Raw genomic sequence first — 18,811 nt, 5'->3', positions numbered from 1 at the left:
CCAACCATGGTAACCAGGTATACACGTCACATCACCGGAAGGTCCCCAGTATGGTAACTTAACGCCATAAAGGTGTTTAATTTAATATTTCACATACAACATAAGTCAGTCATATAAGATATTTGAGGGCGCCAGACAATCGCCTCTTAGCAATTAAGAAGTCACACATCTAGAGTGTTAAATACCAACAGGTCAGGTCGGGTGAAGTGACGTTGCTTTCTGCTAAGCCGATAATTGCAGCCGGTTGGTGGTGTCTTTCCATCAAAAGAGCCGCTGTCTAGGGTTTTAGGTAGAGAGCCTGAGGCTTACTTGGAAGGTGGAGCCTAGCTCCCGTTTCCCCCATAAATACCCATGGAATTGTACACACACACGCAGAGGGATTGAAGATTGAGCAGGAGCGAGAGTTAAGTGACTGGCAAGAGGTTCCAGTCGCCAGACTCGACTCCTCAGGCCAGAGGGGAACTCTGTCTATCAACCGTAGCCCCCCTCCCCCCCTCCTTCCCTCTCTATGCAACTTAGTTCCAGAGACTTTGGTGAATAAACTTTAAGGTGACGTATTTGGTGTGTTTCCAACTTAAGGTGTTGTGTGATTTTCAGGGACAGTCAGCCATAGTGTGCTCAAATTCTTGTGTGGTGACTCACCTTGTTTATTAATCTTGACATAGTGAACATAAAGTTTAACTGCTTGAATTATAATATTATGATATAATACTAAATATATAATTGATTAACTTATGCTTGTAAATTGTCTTTAATTCGGTTCCCTAAAACTTCTTATCTTGAAAGCTAGAGTGGAGAGCCCTCTGAGCTTACTGACTTAAAGATTCCTTCATGTACAAGTACATGCTTCCAGTTCATACATAAACACCTTTGATAATATTTTTGTACAGACAAGTTCCATTCCTTGTCTTGTATATGATTTACCAGAATGGATGGTGTCAGCAACTTTCATCTTTAACCTTTTCTACTTCTACATTCTCTACTTCTACTTTCTACTTCTACATTTTCTACTTCTACAACCTACTTTTTCTACTTCTACATTCTCTACTTTCCTCGTTGATCTCAAGTTCAAGTTCAAGTATGTTTATTGAGACAAGAAAAAATACATCTCAAAAAGATAGAGTAGCTTAGGCTATTTCTAGCCCCTTTACTTCAAGTCCCTCAAGGGGCGCACAAATTCAGTGAGTACAAATACACAAATCACAATACAAGAATCCCATTTAACATTACAGGTTAAAATAGGAAGCACAGCATATAAGTGTTACACTCTTGGGGCAAAATTCTTGTAGCTCCTAAGTATACTAAGTATACTATACCATTATCACACATCCAAACAATTTGATGTGGTACACTACTTATTTCCTTATTTCTATAGTTATCAACAAGTTGACACTAATACATAATGTTCTAAGGTGTGGGCGTGCGGCATACTACATAATTTACACTCCTTATCTTTTTCACTGACATCAACACCGTATTGCCAGACATATTTGTATCCTAATCTTAATCTCATGTAAATTGAATCCTTCCAAGTAGACTTCCTCTTCCATAGGTGAAGGAAGAATTTGTATTTGACCCCTGAAAATGATCCTCACACCTCCCTTCCACCTCTATACCTCCCCACACACCCATGAGATTATTCAGTTTTCATTTCTTTTCATTCGTTTTCCGATACGTTGCAATAACCAGGTGTACACGTCACATCACCGGAAGGGACCCGAGCTACACCCCATCACCGGAGGGGCACCTACCATGGTAACCAGGTGTACACGTCACATCACTGGAGGGGCTCTACCATGGTAACCAGGTGTACACGTCACATCACTGGAGGGGCTCTACCATGGTAACCAGGTGTACACGTCACATCACTGGAGGGGACCCGAGCATGGTAACCAGGTGTACACGTCACATCACTGGAGGGGCTCTACAACGCCCCTAAGAAGGGATTTACCGCATAGATATTCTGGGGTCAGCCATCGACCCAGACGTTGCAGGGTGTGCCAAGTCTGATAAGACTCGCTCCAGCGGAGTGAGAGTAGCCAGCACATATCTCATCTTCCACAGTTACTTGATACTTGTTGGCATTTATGAACAACGAAAGCAAGATCGATGCGCACGCACTGAATCAGGAATTTATTTTCCTTCGGAAATGCGTCTATGACAGCAGTTTTTCATCAGTATAAACCCAACATTCTAGGAATAATGTAGATAGATATTTACAGAGACATTAATCCGCAGAAATTGTGTAAGCCTACTAGCCTATACACATTCCCTGATGGGAAGATCATTCGATGTGGCAATTGCATGCAACCTCTTAACACCCCATGCAAATAAACCTGTGCTTCAATGTAAATAAAAGGGCTCAGTCTTTGGAACTCACTCCCTGATGAATTAAAAAATTGTCCAACCTATGTCCTGTTCAAAAGTAAAACCAAAAAGTACCTAATTTCATCCTCATAGTTTCCTACCTTGTGCTTCAAATTCACACTGTATCTTGTACTAATCACTTCCCCCAATATTAGTACTTAAGACTAATTAAGTACTTAATCTTTACCAGTGTAATCACCTCTGTCAGTTTATAGTGTTGATATAAAACCTTTCTGCAATGTACCTTTTTCATCTTACATGATATATTAGGATTAGGTATGCGTGTTTGATATATTAGGATTAGGTATGCGTGTTTGATATATTAGGATTAGGTATGCGTGTTTGTGGTTTACAAGAATATAAGAATATCACACTAATGTAATCTCACCAACCCATTGTACCAAGGCACTGCGGGCTCACCATAGCCCGTGCTACTTGGAACTTTGTCCCAGGTAGCGAATCTTTAACAACAACAACAACCATTGTACCTTGTAAATAAAATATCATTATTATTATTATTATTATTATTATTATTATTATTATTATTATTATTATTAAGACCACATGATGACATTTATACTACTAATATATTGAAGCTGTTGTCAGTATGCCATCTGATTTGTTAATTGAATCTGTATTAATATCCTCCAACTTGTTCATTATTTTAAATGTTTCAATGAGATCAGCCGTTTCATGTCTGCTGTGCTGTATTGTTAGTCCCGTACTGGCCCTCAAACGTTCCTGGTATGAGAGTCGAACACAGTTCTGGAATTATTTTTGTCGTTCTGCGTTGAACTTTATCCAAGGTAGGTATGTCCTTCCGAAGATGAGGTCTCCATGCTTGGGTACAGTAGTCTAAGTGGGGCGCGCCAGAGATTTGTAATATATATATATATAATATAGTGTAATATACTGTGATGTGAGAAGACTAAAGTGGGCCGGGGTCTCAGTATTTAATTTTGCATAGTATAACGACTTACTAGGATGAATTTTTGCTTTATTTATTTATTTATTTATTCAGAAGAATTTACATAAAGTGTATAAATTTTGGGATGGTTTCCCGTTGAAGATTACAAATCATTCACATTGGTACAGATGGTAACTGCATTATTTAGTTGATGTGGATAAAGTGATGACATAAGTTCAGGAACATTTATTTATTTATTTATGTATATTTTTTATTTAAATATATACAAGAAGTATTACATTGGGTCATGAGAGTACACAGCATTGATGATTTTACATTCTTGTAAAGCCACTAGCACGCATAGCGTTTCGGACAAGGGACATTCTAACACAGTCGCTAACACTGCGTTCCAGACGTCATACTATTATATAAGATCGTTTAGAACAAATGGGGGGGGGACCTTTGACAAGCCACCGGCTTCATGTCCTTGTCGAAGCCATTAGATTGTATGTGGCCCTCAGGTAAATTCAGATTATATTTGTTAAAAGACAAACGCAACTTATTAGAGTATTATTAACTGTTGTTTATGACAAAACTATATACAATAAGTAACTAAAAATAAAAGCTGTAAACGGTTGCTGTAAATAAAGGCTAATCAATAAATAAAAGTAATTTAAACTTCATACTTTTTTACATAAATAATCTTAGGCTCGTAGTTTGCAGATAAACAGCATGGTTGCGTCCAAAAAATTAGTAACTGAAAGTTAAATTTGTGTGTCATCAAAAATGTAAATCACGATAAGTAATTTGATTATCCTGCTACATAGCGAACAATTCTAAAAAATAAAGATAGACTGTACAGTTTGTGAAGGGTGAGAGAGGCGAAAGCTGGGGAGGTGGTGAGTCACGCCGGGGTGGAGTATTATCCGCCGGCCATGAACCGGGTTAGGGTGTTGACCGTCTCAACGTAATCTGCTCAACTTTTACCTTGTAATTTGGTATTGTTTTCTGCTCTTTTTTAACTTGTTGGCTCTCCAACACAATGCATGTGCCTCAGGGAACGCCTAGTGCTGTTTTTAGGGGTAAATATTGGAAACATTCAGAGAACGAATGAGATTCAAATTACTAACTCTTAGGACAAGGTTCGTGTTTATTTGTGTTTTGTTGTAAGAATATTATATTTAATTGGGATCATGTGTGCTGTTTTAGGACAGGGAACCGTGTACCGTTGGTTTTAAAACTAACAATAATGTAAGAAACTTTTTAACATTAAACCTCCAAAAAGAGAGACATCAGATATGGAAACATTGTATTTATAGCGAATGAAATGAAGCAAAATTTAGGGGTGCAACTTAGTTGACAGTTTGTTTAACTTAAAATTAGGAAATTGATAAAATATGTTATAATATTTGGTGTGACATTTGTTTTGCTTATGAGGAAAGGTGAACCACATCAGAGAATGCACATCACCTCTGATAAATAGTTGTTGAAGAATCTTTATAACAAACCATCAGGTAATCTAAGGTAGTTGCCTCGGAAACTGCAGCAATGTCTCCATTGCCCAACTCCTGTTCATGTGTGCAGAAAATGGCTGGCACTGATTTTTTGTGGCTAGTTTGGTGGCTTGCGATTAGAGAATGTGATGATACCAAATTTATGCACTTTTGGTAATTAGGTTTATTTTAAGAGTGAAAAAAGCTACATGCAGCAATTAGGCTTATTTAACCTATTATAAAGAAAATACCTCTGGCTGGAAGAAGGGGACCCTTAGCCTTGGAGGAAAGCACACGTAACGCATTAGAAGGGATGTTTAGATCCCCTCCACCTATTATTATTATTAGTGGTTAGCTGTTAACCTTATGTCCAAAATTTATGTGCTGTACTAGTAAATTAAGACTATACCATTTTTTTTTTTTTTACATAATAAGAACAGACTAATCATCAAACCTTAATCTCTTAATCTTAATCAAACCTCTACCATATTTTATATGACAATTACAGGTCAATGGAATATATATTGCCAATAAGTATAAGAAGTATAGGTAATGAATACTATACTCTATATATGTTGTATTTATATATATTTATTTTGAAACAAAATTAAATGTGATATGTAATACAATACGAGTCATTTATTCCAAGAAAGAATTACATGTGTTCCCCCTAAAAAGGGCATTTCTTAAGTATCATCTCATCTGTAACATGATTTGATTTTCATAATCTTTGTTTACTGCTTACAGATATTGATAATAATGGAAATAGTGCTTGATATGTTCCTTCTCTTTGATTAGTGTGGACATGAAATGACCAAATACAAAAATTATATTTATTTTTTAACCACATTCAGTTCCTGACTTACTCTACTCTCAACTTCAATAACACAAATTCCTCTTTATATCAGTCACACATCGCAGGTGTTTAAACAATTTAAACTGATTAACCACTTCTAGCACTTCATTCATATCTATTTCACAGAATGAATTGTTTTCTCTTTCCTCAACAATAACTTCCTGGTGTTCACATTAATTTTTCAATAATTTCTCATATATACCAATGATATTTTATGCAAAGGCAACTATCATCCACATACATCACTTTCAACTTAAAATACTCATATTAGGCATTTATATAAGGTTTACATAATTTTCTAATATTTTAATCTTGACCTACCTAATGTTCCCAACCATGTTATAGGCTTCCCTATGTTGACCAGTCAGGGCTATTTGAACTAAAATGTCTGTTGGAAATATGCAGAAGAAAGCTTCCTCAAATAATATTGACAAATTTAACTCAAGACTTAAATAATATATTAGCATCATAAACTTGATATTTCTCAGAATATTTCTTGTTTAAATGTATTTCAATTAAATTTAATTTTTGTAGCTGCACTCATGGAGATTCAATATATTTTTTGTTTATACATTCTGTTTAATGAATAACTCATAGACCTGGGTCTGATACCCAAATGTTCAAGAATTGGTAAAATTTTCCATTACTGCCTTGGTCACTTAGATAATATACAAATTAGATGAATTGCCATTTAATTTTGAAGATGATATATTTTGACAAACTGCTTTGTGATATGTTGGATTTCTTGTTCTAGTGAAATGCTAACATGTGATATTATACAGGGGCAGTTGGAAATTTTACAGTTGATGCTGAATCATTATAGTAGTAGTAACCCCATCTATTGTTAAACATTTAGTAGGTTGTAATCCAAGTAACCTTAGGTTTTTTGGTTAGGGTCTACTTAACATACCCTTTAACCTGCTATTTTTGTTTTTTTTTACAGAATGTTAGGAGCCACGTCAAAACTCAGGTCTGTAGCTATAACATTTTTTAGTTTATTAAGAGAAACATATAGAGTACATGCACTGTGTAACTGATCTGTGCCATACTATGCCACCCTCATAACATAAAATCACTTAATTTTCTTTTTCATATCCATAACATGGACAAAATTAAATGTGAGGATAATGTATAAACAATATTTATACAGTACATAGCCTTTTATAACATTAGCTTGTGAGTTAATTTGCAAACATTAAAAGTAGTTTACTTATTTCTTCTGCTGCTGAAGTTGCTTTTTTGTACAACTTAATAAAACTAAATTAGTTAATAATTTAGCTTCTAAGACACTTGCTTAGACAGTAGTTACCATTTTTTTAATAAAGTTGAGTTCAGTTCACATATTATAAGCCCCATTCCCATCCATGTGAGTGAGAGTAGACCCCCCCATAACCAACCGGGCTGTGGTGCCTATGTGGGCCTGCGGGCTGCTCCAAGCAACAGACTGTTGGACCAAGCTCTAACAAGTCAACCTGTGAGTAGAGCTCATAAGTAGGGGAGTAGAAAAACTCCCAGAACCCCCATTCAGCAGGTATCCAGCAGGTATCTGTCCTGTGAGTAGTAGTGTACCCCATACCCATCCTATGAGTGGAAGTGGAAGAGGTTATAGAGGTATGCAATGGTCTCAGGAACTGAACTCTAATATTTTTTTTTACATTAAAAAGTTACAGATATGAACTAATCATAGAGCTTAACATATTTATTAAGAGTGTTCACAATTTGTCAAACTAACATCATCATTACACAACTTGTGGAATATTTTTTATTTTGCTATTTATGGATCCCATACCCATTCTCTGTGTGAAAGGAAGAAAGGTTTTAGTGACACATAATGAGTTCAGGTACTGGACACCAATGATCTAAACAGTTTACATTTGTGGCAAATTATTTACAATTTAAATTTGCCTATCTTGCATCCTCACACCCATCAAGTGGGTGATGGTGGAAAGATTCAGATACATGCTATCCTTACAATAGGCAAACTTAAGATACTTTGCTAATTCCCATAGGGCAATTAAAGGGTTTCGGTAAAAAAGTTTGTTAAATCATTTGTCGATAAATTATTTGCAGTATATCCAGAAGTATGGATGAGTGGGAGCAGTACTTTGCTGAGAACCCAGCACCCCGTGGGTATGACATCAATTGTGCTCAGCTAGAAGCCTTTTGTCAGGTGCATGTCAACAGGAACCCAATTGCACTTGTAACTTCTGGGGGCACAACAGTCCCTTTTGAAAGAAACACTGTCAGGTATGGAAAATAACACTAGTATGCTGTGTATAATGTAATTATTGAATTAAATGGCTAATTGCATATTAAGTACAGTACAGTAGCTGTTAAATCTAAACTGTATTTTGATATTAATTAAAACAAAAAAGCGTTGGCAAAATATAACATTTTGATGTAATATAAGCATTGCTTAATACGCTGATATATAAGTTATAGGTGTTATTGTCTTCAAATCACTTCTAAGAAGTCAGAAATAAATTTAGAGTGGACATAGAGGTTAGTAGATCTAGAGGCATTCCATCTTGGAATTTATTTTGTGTCTGTTACTGTATATACACTCATACCAAGAAAAAATTAATAGTCAGCTATTCATGATCCTTTGCTTTTTCATCTACTGATCTCATAAACAAAATTTTGCTGGCTGATTACCACCATGAGTCAGATCATTTTACTTAGCTCATAGTCTTTTATTAGAGTCCATTATAAGGTTTTACAGGTTATGTGATTAAATAACAAAATATTAAATATATAAAATGCAAGTCTGGAAATTATGTAAAAAAAAAATTGCATTTATAATCAATTTAAAATACAGACAAATATTTCAAAACAAAAATGAATTACTGTATACTAATATACTGGCTGGACAAATACTGTGCATAGGTATAACTAAGTATATATCATAGAAAGTAGATAAAAATTTGGCAGATATTATGAAATGCAATTATTGTAAGCATTTTGAAGCACAAATATTCTTGTATGACTTTATATCTGCAGGTTTGTAGACAATTTCAGTGCTGGGACTCGGGGAGCAGCCTCCACAGAGTATTTTTTAGCACATGGCTATGCTATTATCTTCCTTCATCGGGACAAGTCAGTTACACCATTCCTTCGCCACCTTGATCCACGGTTTCTCTTAGATGCTCTCCAAGAAGTGCCAGGGGGAGTTTTGCAGCTGTCATCGATACACTCTTCACAGGTAAGATTGTTGTTTGTGTGTATGATTTTCTTTCATTATACAGTACAATATTGTATTCGAGCTGTTCCATAATTCCCCAGTTACTATTGGTGCTAGCCACAGCAGACCTTCATAGTCAAAACACAATATACCTCATGTTCACAGAAGAGATTTCAGTTTATTACTTGACAGTGTAAAGCAACAGCTTTCCAGTTTAGAAGAAGTAGAGTTCCTTTGGTGTTAATATGATTGTTTTGGGATGATTTAAACTGTAACAAATAATCCCTCCCACCTTAAGTAGTTTTTGGAGCAGTGAGGAATGTCAGTCTGCTTAGTATGAAGTCTATAGTACTTGGTTGCATATAGTAATCCAAATAAAAATTGAGTAATGGAACTTCCTTTCTTAGGTCAGCCTCAGCAGCTGATCCTAGAAAGGGACAAGGCTCTTTGCAACATCTCTCTGAACCTGGTATTTGCTTAATGTTACTGATCCTTGTCTGTCTTGTGTGGCATTGGCCTGGGCTTTTTGGCCCTCAGTCTCTTTCTCAACTTAGTTACGGCTGTCTCTCCTCCTCCCAAATAAGTACCTTTTTAGCTGTTTCTCTGTGGTGAGTTAGTTTCAGGAAGCTCCTCCGAGAGCCCTTTGGTTGAATGTGATGAAATACCTCTTTCTGGTAAAACCCTGGTGGTTCCCTGACTCCCTCATCCCAACTTTCTTCCTCACAGCCCATGTATCTCTAGTTAGTTCCATGCTTGGCACTTGTTCAGAGACCAAAGGTTTCTGATAATTTTGAGCTTGACTGCTTCTCAGGGGTCAGTAGTAACACTGTGTTTACCTGCACTATTAAGTTAGGTAGTTGCACATAGTCCCAAATCAACTATCCATCATTCTTTCAGGATTATACCATAATTATGAGCCAATACAAGTAAGCCAATATGAGTATTGGCTCATAAGCACCCTATGGCAGGGAAGTGCTTATGAGCCAACCCATTCTTGGGGTCAACACCATAATGTTATCCCTTGGTTGACATGTTTAACTCTTTCTAAGATATGCCTAATTGTCAGAATATTTATAAAAAGAAAAACCCCAGTATTGAATGTAATGAAACGCCATTTTCTGGGTGAGACCCGGAGGCTTCCCGGAGCTATCCGAGTCTCCCCCAGAAAAATGTATAAAAGGCTTAAAAATTTATACATTTTCTAGGTCCACCCAATTTGGCAAGACTATCAGCGTGTAAAATCAGAGAGCCGAATTCTGTGGTTGAATTTCACAACACTCTCTGACTATTTGTGGCTCTTGCGTGCAGCCACTCAGTGTTTACAACAGCGAGCACCGAAGGCCCTTTTGTACCTTGCTGCTGCAGTGTCAGATTTCTACATTCCACAAGGTAGGGTTTCAAAACTTTTACAGTGAATTTATATTATCAATACTGTAGTTATATTTATAATAATTACATGAACTGCATAAGCTTAATCCATACATTTATGAATTGATTCTTTTGACTTAAGATCTTTACTAATTGTAACTCCAAGATCTTTATTGCATTCAAACTTTGAAATTTCAACATTGTCCATATGATATTTTGTAAACCACTTATTATTACCTACTTCCATATAGACACTGATGGGAATTATTTTCATATACGTATTGCTAATCATTGTTTGCAGAGCCATTTCCACCAATGCATATTAAACTTTTTGTATGCATAACATACTACACTGTATATAAACTAGGAAGAGGCATAGTGTGATAACATTGCACATAACAATTTATAATATAATAAGGTTTTTACCTAGTTGCTTATTGTAATGTTTTAAATGAACATGTACTAGCATACTTATTAAAGGAATAGGAGTGTCTGCTGGCACAAATAATTTTGCACTCTTCCTTTCCTGAAAACAGATAAAATGGCTGAGCACAAAATCCAGTCTGCATCCGGTCCACTCACAGTTACTCTCCAACTAGTCCCTAAGATGTTAAGTCCACTTGTGTCAGTGTGGGGGCCAGAACTCTATGTTGTGTCTTTCAAACTAGAAACAGATGAGAAAAAGCTTATCGAAAAGGCAACAGAATCACTTAGAAAATACAAACATGATTTGGTAATTGGTAATTTGCTGCAAACCCGTCGGGAGGAAGTGACATTTGTGACGGAAAAGGAAAGTAGTCTTCTTAGGTTGATGGAGCACCAGAAAGCTGAAAAAATTGAAATAGAGAAATTAATTGTAGAGGAAGTGGTTAACAGGCATAAAAACTTTATTAAATATTAAATCCTGGAAAATGTCAAGTCAATAAGAGGATTATTTATCAGAAGTATGTACTGTACTGTGTTTAATTAAAAAGAAATGGCAACAGATGCATATCAGACTTGTAGCATTACAATTACAATATACAGAATTTAAGGTAATAATAGATATTCTGTTCAACTCTAGTTTAAATTTGATATATAATTTAAGTATATGGGAAATTTTGGAGTTTAGAATCTATTAAAGCCAGTATACTGTATATTTAATCATTTAAATGATGGTGAATATTTTAGTTTAAGTAATCATAAATATATTTTATTTAGTTCTTGAAATGTAGAAATAATGATGTATAAAAACAATATGTTCATATGTAGTAATGCATATAAAATTAAGCTTTAGATACAGCCATATATATATACCACATACAAGTAGAAAATATACTCAAGTTATGAGTAAAACTTGTTAAAAATTTATGTAACTGTTAATGCATACTAGTGCTGTTGCTGCTTATTGTACAGCAATATTGGACTGATTCTTTTTTTGCTGGAAACTTATCATATTGTAATTAGTGTGTAGGTTTCCACCATAAATTGAGAAACATAGATAAGGCCTGAATTTTATTACTGTGTAATATATTATTGTGATAGTTGCATCATTCATATACAGTAATTGAAAGCTTTGAATTAGCCAAATTGTTTTGTAACTCAAATGGATTTAATTACTCTGTAATAATAACACAGGGTTTTAAAATGACCATGAAGGTCTTGGAAATAACAAGCTTTAGGTTTCATACCATTATATAGTAATAGGCTTCAGTTATGTAAGCACTGCTGTTGAAGAAATGTTTCTTTTGCCATTGATAGTTAACTTCAGCCACGTACATATTTTAGCTTTTTTGTTTTATAACTATTCAAATTACATTCTCTCTCTTCAGGAATTGCTGCTGTTTATATATTTTTTATAATTTCCTCTTGCTTACACCATATAATGTATTGTCTTAGTTCCTAACATCTACTTCCTTTTTCCCTGTGCTTACTTGATGAAGTGGCTCATGGTTATTTGGTGCGGTTATTATTCATAGCGCGAGCAGGTGGTGGTCTATTTACATAGTTTCCTAGTTTATAACCACACAACATGCACATATTCTCTTAATAAATATTTCAAGCAATATATGTAAGCTTTTATCACCTTAGGGTATGAAGATGGTTGTTGGTTGAAATATTAGGAAGTATTTACCATACTGTTCTTGTTTGAATGTAGCTAAAGTCAATATTATATAGATTCATAGATAATACATTTAATTTGAAAAGTAACCATGTGTCCGTATTTCTGCTTCGGTTTAGTTCACTCCTTTTGATGTTATATTTATACACGGTAGACAAATCAATACATAATGGACAATCAGTACCGAGTTGTGAACTATATATTAAACCCACATCCTCCTCATGAGGAGGGTAAAGATGATAATATGGCACTTAGGAGCTGGGATAATGTAGACTACTATAAATCTCTCTAATTAATTATATTTTGTTCATAATCCTAGTAAATAACCTCAAGAACATCACAAATGTAGGCCTGCTGTGGGAAGTTGTATATTCCTCACCCTTTTTAAGTGGATGTTAGGAACAATATTATTTCATATTATTTTTAAGTCATCATTACACTGATGTATTTCTTGTGATATTGAAATTTGTCAAATGTATGATTACAATATATCTTGCCCTGAGAATCACTTTCTCTGGTGTGCACTAAAGCAAGCTGGGAGGCACGTGCCTACCATGACTTACATGGGATAGTATTAAATGCATACATGGATTCAAGTGTTCTACAGGAATCCATCTCTGTGGTCCGGTTTTCATCTCAGTATTAGTTATGTTAGGTATCACTTAAGGTTTGGAATAGTTTCTTCTTATTGTTATTTTGTCATCTATGTTCTCCATTTCATTACATTTAAATTTTAAGTATTTGTGTTTCATTAAATATGTAAGCTTGTATGAAGCATCCTGTTAATAATTTGTACTGTAAGCTATGTTTGTGACATACTTCTGTCAGAGTGTCGTTTACACTTGTAATTGTGTTCTGGATAAACCCAAGGAACTTGGGTTTCTTATGTTCTTCGACTTCATCTTGCCCAGTCATCTCACAGTTGTGATCAATTCAAGGACTCCTACCTTAAATATTCAAGCATTAAAGTAATATTGTATTTCTTTACCAATTTTAAGGGACCTTCAAAGAATTTAACATTACTGCTGTTATGTTTTTATGCATTTACAGTGTTTAGCGGGATGCTTTACCCAGATCTGTAGGAAATTGCAGATGGGATGCTAATGTTTCGTTTTGTTTAGGCTGGAGGGGGAATAACTCACAAACTCTCTGTAATTTATCTTGTGATAGTATCTATTAGGCACACTATTGCTTTACTAGAACTGGAATCATTTTTTTTATTAATTACTATGTATAGTTACCAGCTCAGTTTATAAGATTATTTATATAATTATAACATTTTGCTATGTTATTTAGTACAATATTTTTATATTTAATAGGTGCAGATTTGATTAATGTGTTGGCCAGATATGGAAGCATGGAGGAGTTTCTAGTGAATGTCATTAAGCTGCTTTAACCATTACAGATAACATTTGATGACTGGATAATGTTATTACAATCCTGTGCCATGTGTAAAGTGGCATGAGTGGTATCTCCTCTTCATTTGTTTATTTTCATATTCTCTAGGTTATTATTGAATTTTAAGATAATTTGTAATTTTTTAGTCATATCCAGGAGCTTGCCTGTAATTTTCCTATAAGAATATATTTCTGAATTCTCAAGTTTTCTTGCCATTCACACATCTAATAGGTTTAAATATATTCTCATAAATCAACATTTAATTATTTTGTTTTAAATCACCATGTTATTTTTTCAGCTTTGACATTGGAACATCTCTGCAAAAAAGTGGGATTCGAGACCCAGTAGCAGTACTCAAAACATTGCCAAAGTTACATAATAAAATATTAGAGTGGAAAATTTTATGTTCATAAGTATCATTAAGAATTTAAATTTTGATGCACAGAGAAATCATATTAATGTGATGTATCAATGAGAAACCTTCTGGGAGGAGCCCTTTCGGCTCCCCGAGCCATCCGGGCTGATATCGATGTATTAGACCCTGGCATCAGTCAAAGTGAATGGAGTTCTAGGCCTACCAGAGACCATGAGCCAGAACCTGACCCCCCTCAAATTGGCACTAGGATCAATGACCTGTAGAAACCCCCATGTGGTTGGAAGCATTCTGTGTCTGCCATAGACTAGGTCAGGCACCCAGAAAGGTAGGGATCCCAAAACAAACCCTATCTGGTTAAAATATTGCTACTGAAAGCTGAACTGTTGGACAGAACTTCCCCAAAAGAAAAACGAGCAAACAAGCATGACGTCACAACTGTAACCGCGCCGCTGTCTGCGCAGCTCCCCACTCCCCGGAGGGGAAAGGGGGAGCTGCCTGACTGTGGTCTTGCCTTCCCGTTTCTGGGGGGTCACGAGGCGGTTGCTTGAGGGTTTGTGTGGGATTTTTTCAGTAGCAATATTTGTTCTGGTTCCTTCAGGGACATCCCTTCCGCCTCTCTCACGATCGCTGGGGTTGGCCTCCAGGTACCTTACGTCGGCTTCCTCTTCAGGTTTTTTGGGGTTCAATGCCTTGGCGCCTAACCAAGCTCTTGCTCGATGTGGTAATGGACACATTGTTCCTTGGCTGGTTCTTTGTGACCAGTGCTCACCAGGCCGGCCTGAGGTGGTAGAGTCCGTCCTTCCGTTGGGCCCACAGCACAGTGCGGGTGTTCGCGGCTGTGTGGATGTCGCTTTGGAGGGTTCGGTTTACTCGCGAATCGACGATCCGGCTCCATTCGGACTGCGCCCCTGTGGGTCATTGCCTGAACTGTGGGGGTTCGATGCGGTCCTTGGCTTTTTGGGGCTGGTCGCTCTGGGTGACTCGTCTGCTGAGTTCTCGGGGTTTGGCTCTCATAGCGATTCATATTCGGGGGATGTCCAACGTCCTGGCAGACAACCTGTCTTGGTTCATTTCCCTGTCCACAGAATGGTTGGTCAACGCTGACTCATTCAGTTGGCTCTGCCTAATGTATGGGCTTCCTGAAGTGAACCTCTTCGAGTTGTTGTGGTCGCGGCGTCTCCCGTTATATGTGTGCCCCTTTCCCAGCTGCAAGGCTGTCGGGGTCGATGCCGTCAGGCAGGACTAATCAAGGTGGGTTACCTGTACCTCTTCCCCCCAGTTCCTCTGTTGCTCCAGATCCAGCTCGTTTGGAGGTTTATCAAGGGATTGTAGTCCTGTTGGCCCCCTTGGAGGCTGGCCCAGCCTTGGTTCAGGCGTTGCTTGCTTGGTGTCCGAACCTAGGGGTCTTTCTGCGGCTCCACCTCTTTCAGCAGATCGGGCCAGTCCGTTACGTTGCTGATTTGTTCTTCTCAAGTCTTTGTGTCTGGTCTTTCTGACGTGGGTCTATCATCACTTGTATGGTGAACAGGGGGGCTTCGTTGATAGTGTCCCACCTGCGTGCTTCGTCTCAGCGGCAGTATGAAGTTTCCTGGCGGTTATTCCGTTAATTCGTAGTCCTCCGAAGGTATTCTTCTGTTTTGGATCAGGTTGTCTTGTCCTTCCTTTCGTGGTTGTTTCAGGACCGTCATCTTATGCCGCATACTGTTGCCTCATATCATGCAGTGCTGGTGGAGCCACTTCAGCTTGCGTTCGGGGTGGATGTTACTTCTGCTCCATTCCGCAAGCTGTCTCGTGCGTTGTTTCACCTCCACTCTGCTCATGTACCACCTGAGCAATCCTGGTTGTTGGACCAGGTGCTCTCCTTTCTTCTTCTCGGTTTGTTGTGTCACCTTCTGTTCAGGATTGTTTGGCAAAGGCTTTTTTCCTGTTGGCATTGGCCTCTGAGGGCCAGGTTGGGGAGCGTCATGCTCTTTTCCGGCACAGGGGTTAATGCTCTTTTGGTCCTGGTGATAGGTTTGTTCGTTTGCAGCTGTCTCTTTTTCTGGTGAAGAATGAGACTGCTGCTTTCCATAGGGGTCCTTGGGTTATTGATGCTTGGTTGGTTTGGCTGGGGGATGCATCATGTGTTGTGTCCGGTTGCAGCTCTTCGCCGTTACCTGCATGTCACGGCCTTGGTGGCCGGGGACGCGCTTTGGGTTGACCCGGTTCCCCTTCTTCCCTGTTCCAGGGTTCAGGTCTCCAGGTTGTCTACAGGATTATTCGGCCCAGCCAGCCTGCGATTTATCCTCGTGCCCATGCTCGTGTTCATAAGTTTGCTGCATTGGCTGCTGTCTTTGGTAACATGTCTTAGGATGACATTTAGGCACGGGGGGTTTTTGGAGGTCCAACAGGGCCATTTCCTACCTGGTCAATGTTCCTGGCCCTAGTCGGGCATGTGTTGCATTGGGTCGGTGGTTGCAATCAGTTGTCTCGACTTTTGAGTTGAGGAGCAAGTGGCGACCCCCTCCTGGGTAAGTCCCTCTTGTTTTATCTTTGGTTAAGTAGCTCTGGGGGAAGCCACAGGGGCTCCCCCCAGAAAACCAGCATTGAATGTAATGAAACGCCATTTTCTGGCTGAGACCTGGAGGCTTCCTGGAACCCCTCCCTCCCTCCGGTCAGCAGTTTTTCGTGGGTTTTGACACCCAGCCTCAGAACTGAAGATGTGCAGAGCAGGTGCTGGTGTCTGGGGCTCCCTCTTCCCCTTCCCAATGAGTGAGGGAGCGGTGCAGTTACGGTTGTGACGTCATGCTCGTTTTTCGTTTGGGGGCGTTTTGTCCAACAGTTCGGCTTTCAGTAGCAATATTTTAACCAGATAGGGTTTGTTTTTGGGTGCTTACCTTTCTGGTTGCCTGACCCAGTCGATGGCAGACATAGAATGCTTTCAACCACACGGGGAGGGGGTGGTTCTAAGGCTATTGCTCCTCATCCCTCTCTGAGGGGGGCCAGGTTCTGGCTTGTGGTCCCCGGTAGGCCTAGAACTTTGTTTGCTTTGACTGATGCCAGGGTCAAATACATTCATATCAGCCCGGACAGCTCTGGGGAGCCTCCAGGTCTCACCAGGAAAATGGCGTTTCATTACATTCAATGCCGTTTTTTCTAGTTACTCCCAAAGTGCTTGGGACTACCCAGAGCATAGCTTCGAATCCTCGTCACGGCTCCTACTGATTTTCTTGCTTTTTATTTTATTGGTTTTATATTCTGACCACAACGCACACGATCATATTAAATGAGACCGTAATGGACCAATAGGTGCTATGATGTTCTTAATGCCCCCAGCCCACCTCACCAGAAAAGTATTAAACACAATGGGGAAAATTAGTTGGATGCTGATAGATTTAATAGGTAAATTATTCCATTTTACAAATACTTTACTGCAGAGAACAGAATTACTTTCTACTCTATAGCAAATTCTTCAAGTAGCAAGGGTGAGCGGGCGTGTGCTGCCAGTGAAGATTTTTTATAATATTCAAAACTTAATTGTACAATCAAACCAAAAGTTTGTGTATTTTTAGTGTACAAGATTACATTTACTGCCAACTATTTAGTAATCAATTCTTTCAATTTCCTTGTTCTTGTAATTCTTTGAATAATTAATAATTTTTTAGATTTTACATAAGAAATCCGAAACTATGAACGCATACATACACAATAAAGAGCATTTAACTTTACTGTAAACAAGGATAGATCTATATAGTATAGTACAGTACTGCTTTCGTAATTAATATGTCCCAAAAATAGCCAAAAAATCTGGTAACAAAAAATTCATAACTATTTTCATAATAACTTCTTAACTGTTGCATTCTGCAACGGTTACATAGGGTATTACTTGTATGAAAATATAGATACCACAAAAATAGTGTTTAAAACAATTCTTGTCTTCCTATATTGTTAAAAATTATGCTCTGAGCATAGATAAAATGTCCTCAAAGCTGTAAGTCATTGTTCAAGATGGCAGGTGTTTACTGGAGGACTCAAATACAAATTGGGAACACCATGTTCCAGCAGAAGTTTTAAATGTTGCAAAGTACCTAAGTCATCTTAGGATGTTGTGCACAACATTGGTCAGATATCTTTAGACGGTATGCACCCTTCAAAGGTTAAAATTAAAACTCCATTTGCTACCATTGGAGAGGTAGATTATTTAGCTATTATGAATATATCACCATGATACTTTTTTCAGTTTTGACACTGGAACATCTCTGGAAAAAGTGGAATTGGAAACCCCAGTAACAGTACTCAAAACATTGCCAAAGTTAGGTAATCAAATATTAGAGTAGAACATTTTATGTTCACAGTCATTGAGATATTTTTATTTTAGTGGTTTAATTTTCTCACTTCAAGAGTTAGGCAAGTGACAGTCATATTGCAACTGTAATAGACCACCGAGTGCTATAGTGTTATTAATTCTACCCCATTGCACCTCAGACCTGGCTATTTTTTCGCTACTTTGCCTCTATCAGCAGAATGGCCTGACAACATGCTTCACTGGTCCGACCTCCTCTGCACTGTGTCTCTGGAGTTTTTTTACACATGCCTATCACCATTTGTATGGCGAGCTCATGGCTGGGTTAATGGTGTTCCACCTGTGTCTTTCTTCGCAGTGACAGTATAAAGTTGCTTGGTACTTGTTCACCTCTTTCTGCTCTTTGTTGCTTTCTATTTCAGTTAGGGTGGTCCTGTTCCTTTTGTTGTGGTTGTTTCTCAATCAGCATCTCATGCCTAATA

The 18,811-nt window shown here is 37.9% G+C and overlaps 1 protein-coding gene across 5 annotated transcripts; it reads left to right on the top strand.

Annotated features, from left to right (window-relative positions):
- The first annotated feature begins 3,676 nt into the window (after positions 1–3,676).
- On the top strand, positions 3,677–13,874 carry Ppcs (phosphopantothenoylcysteine synthetase). 5 transcript variants are annotated; one of them, XM_069301143.1, is made up of 6 exons: positions 3,677–3,795; positions 6,567–6,593; positions 7,694–7,870; positions 8,624–8,825; positions 10,010–10,193; positions 10,709–13,874. In XM_069301143.1, exons 1-6 carry the CDS (start codon positions 3,722–3,724, stop codon positions 11,071–11,073), a joined length of 1,029 nt encoding a protein of 342 aa, XP_069157244.1. In that variant the 5' UTR covers positions 3,677–3,721; the 3' UTR covers positions 11,074–13,874. The 5 variants fall into 5 exon arrangements, with proteins under 5 accessions (XP_069157244.1, XP_069157254.1, XP_045605392.1 ...); XM_069301153.1 differs by lacking the exon at positions 3,677–3,795 and adding an exon at positions 4,038–4,062; XM_045749436.2 differs by lacking the exon at positions 3,677–3,795 and adding an exon at positions 4,139–4,264.
- Positions 13,875–18,811: the final 4,937 nt, after the last annotated feature.

Source organism: Procambarus clarkii, chromosome 5, assembly GCF_040958095.1.
Source record: "Procambarus clarkii isolate CNS0578487 chromosome 5, FALCON_Pclarkii_2.0, whole genome shotgun sequence".
In the NCBI taxonomy this organism is placed as follows: Eukaryota; Metazoa; Arthropoda; class Malacostraca; order Decapoda; family Cambaridae; genus Procambarus; species Procambarus clarkii.
The sequence above is the reverse complement of the archived record's forward strand: the minus strand, read 5'-3'. Positions and strand labels throughout refer to the sequence as shown.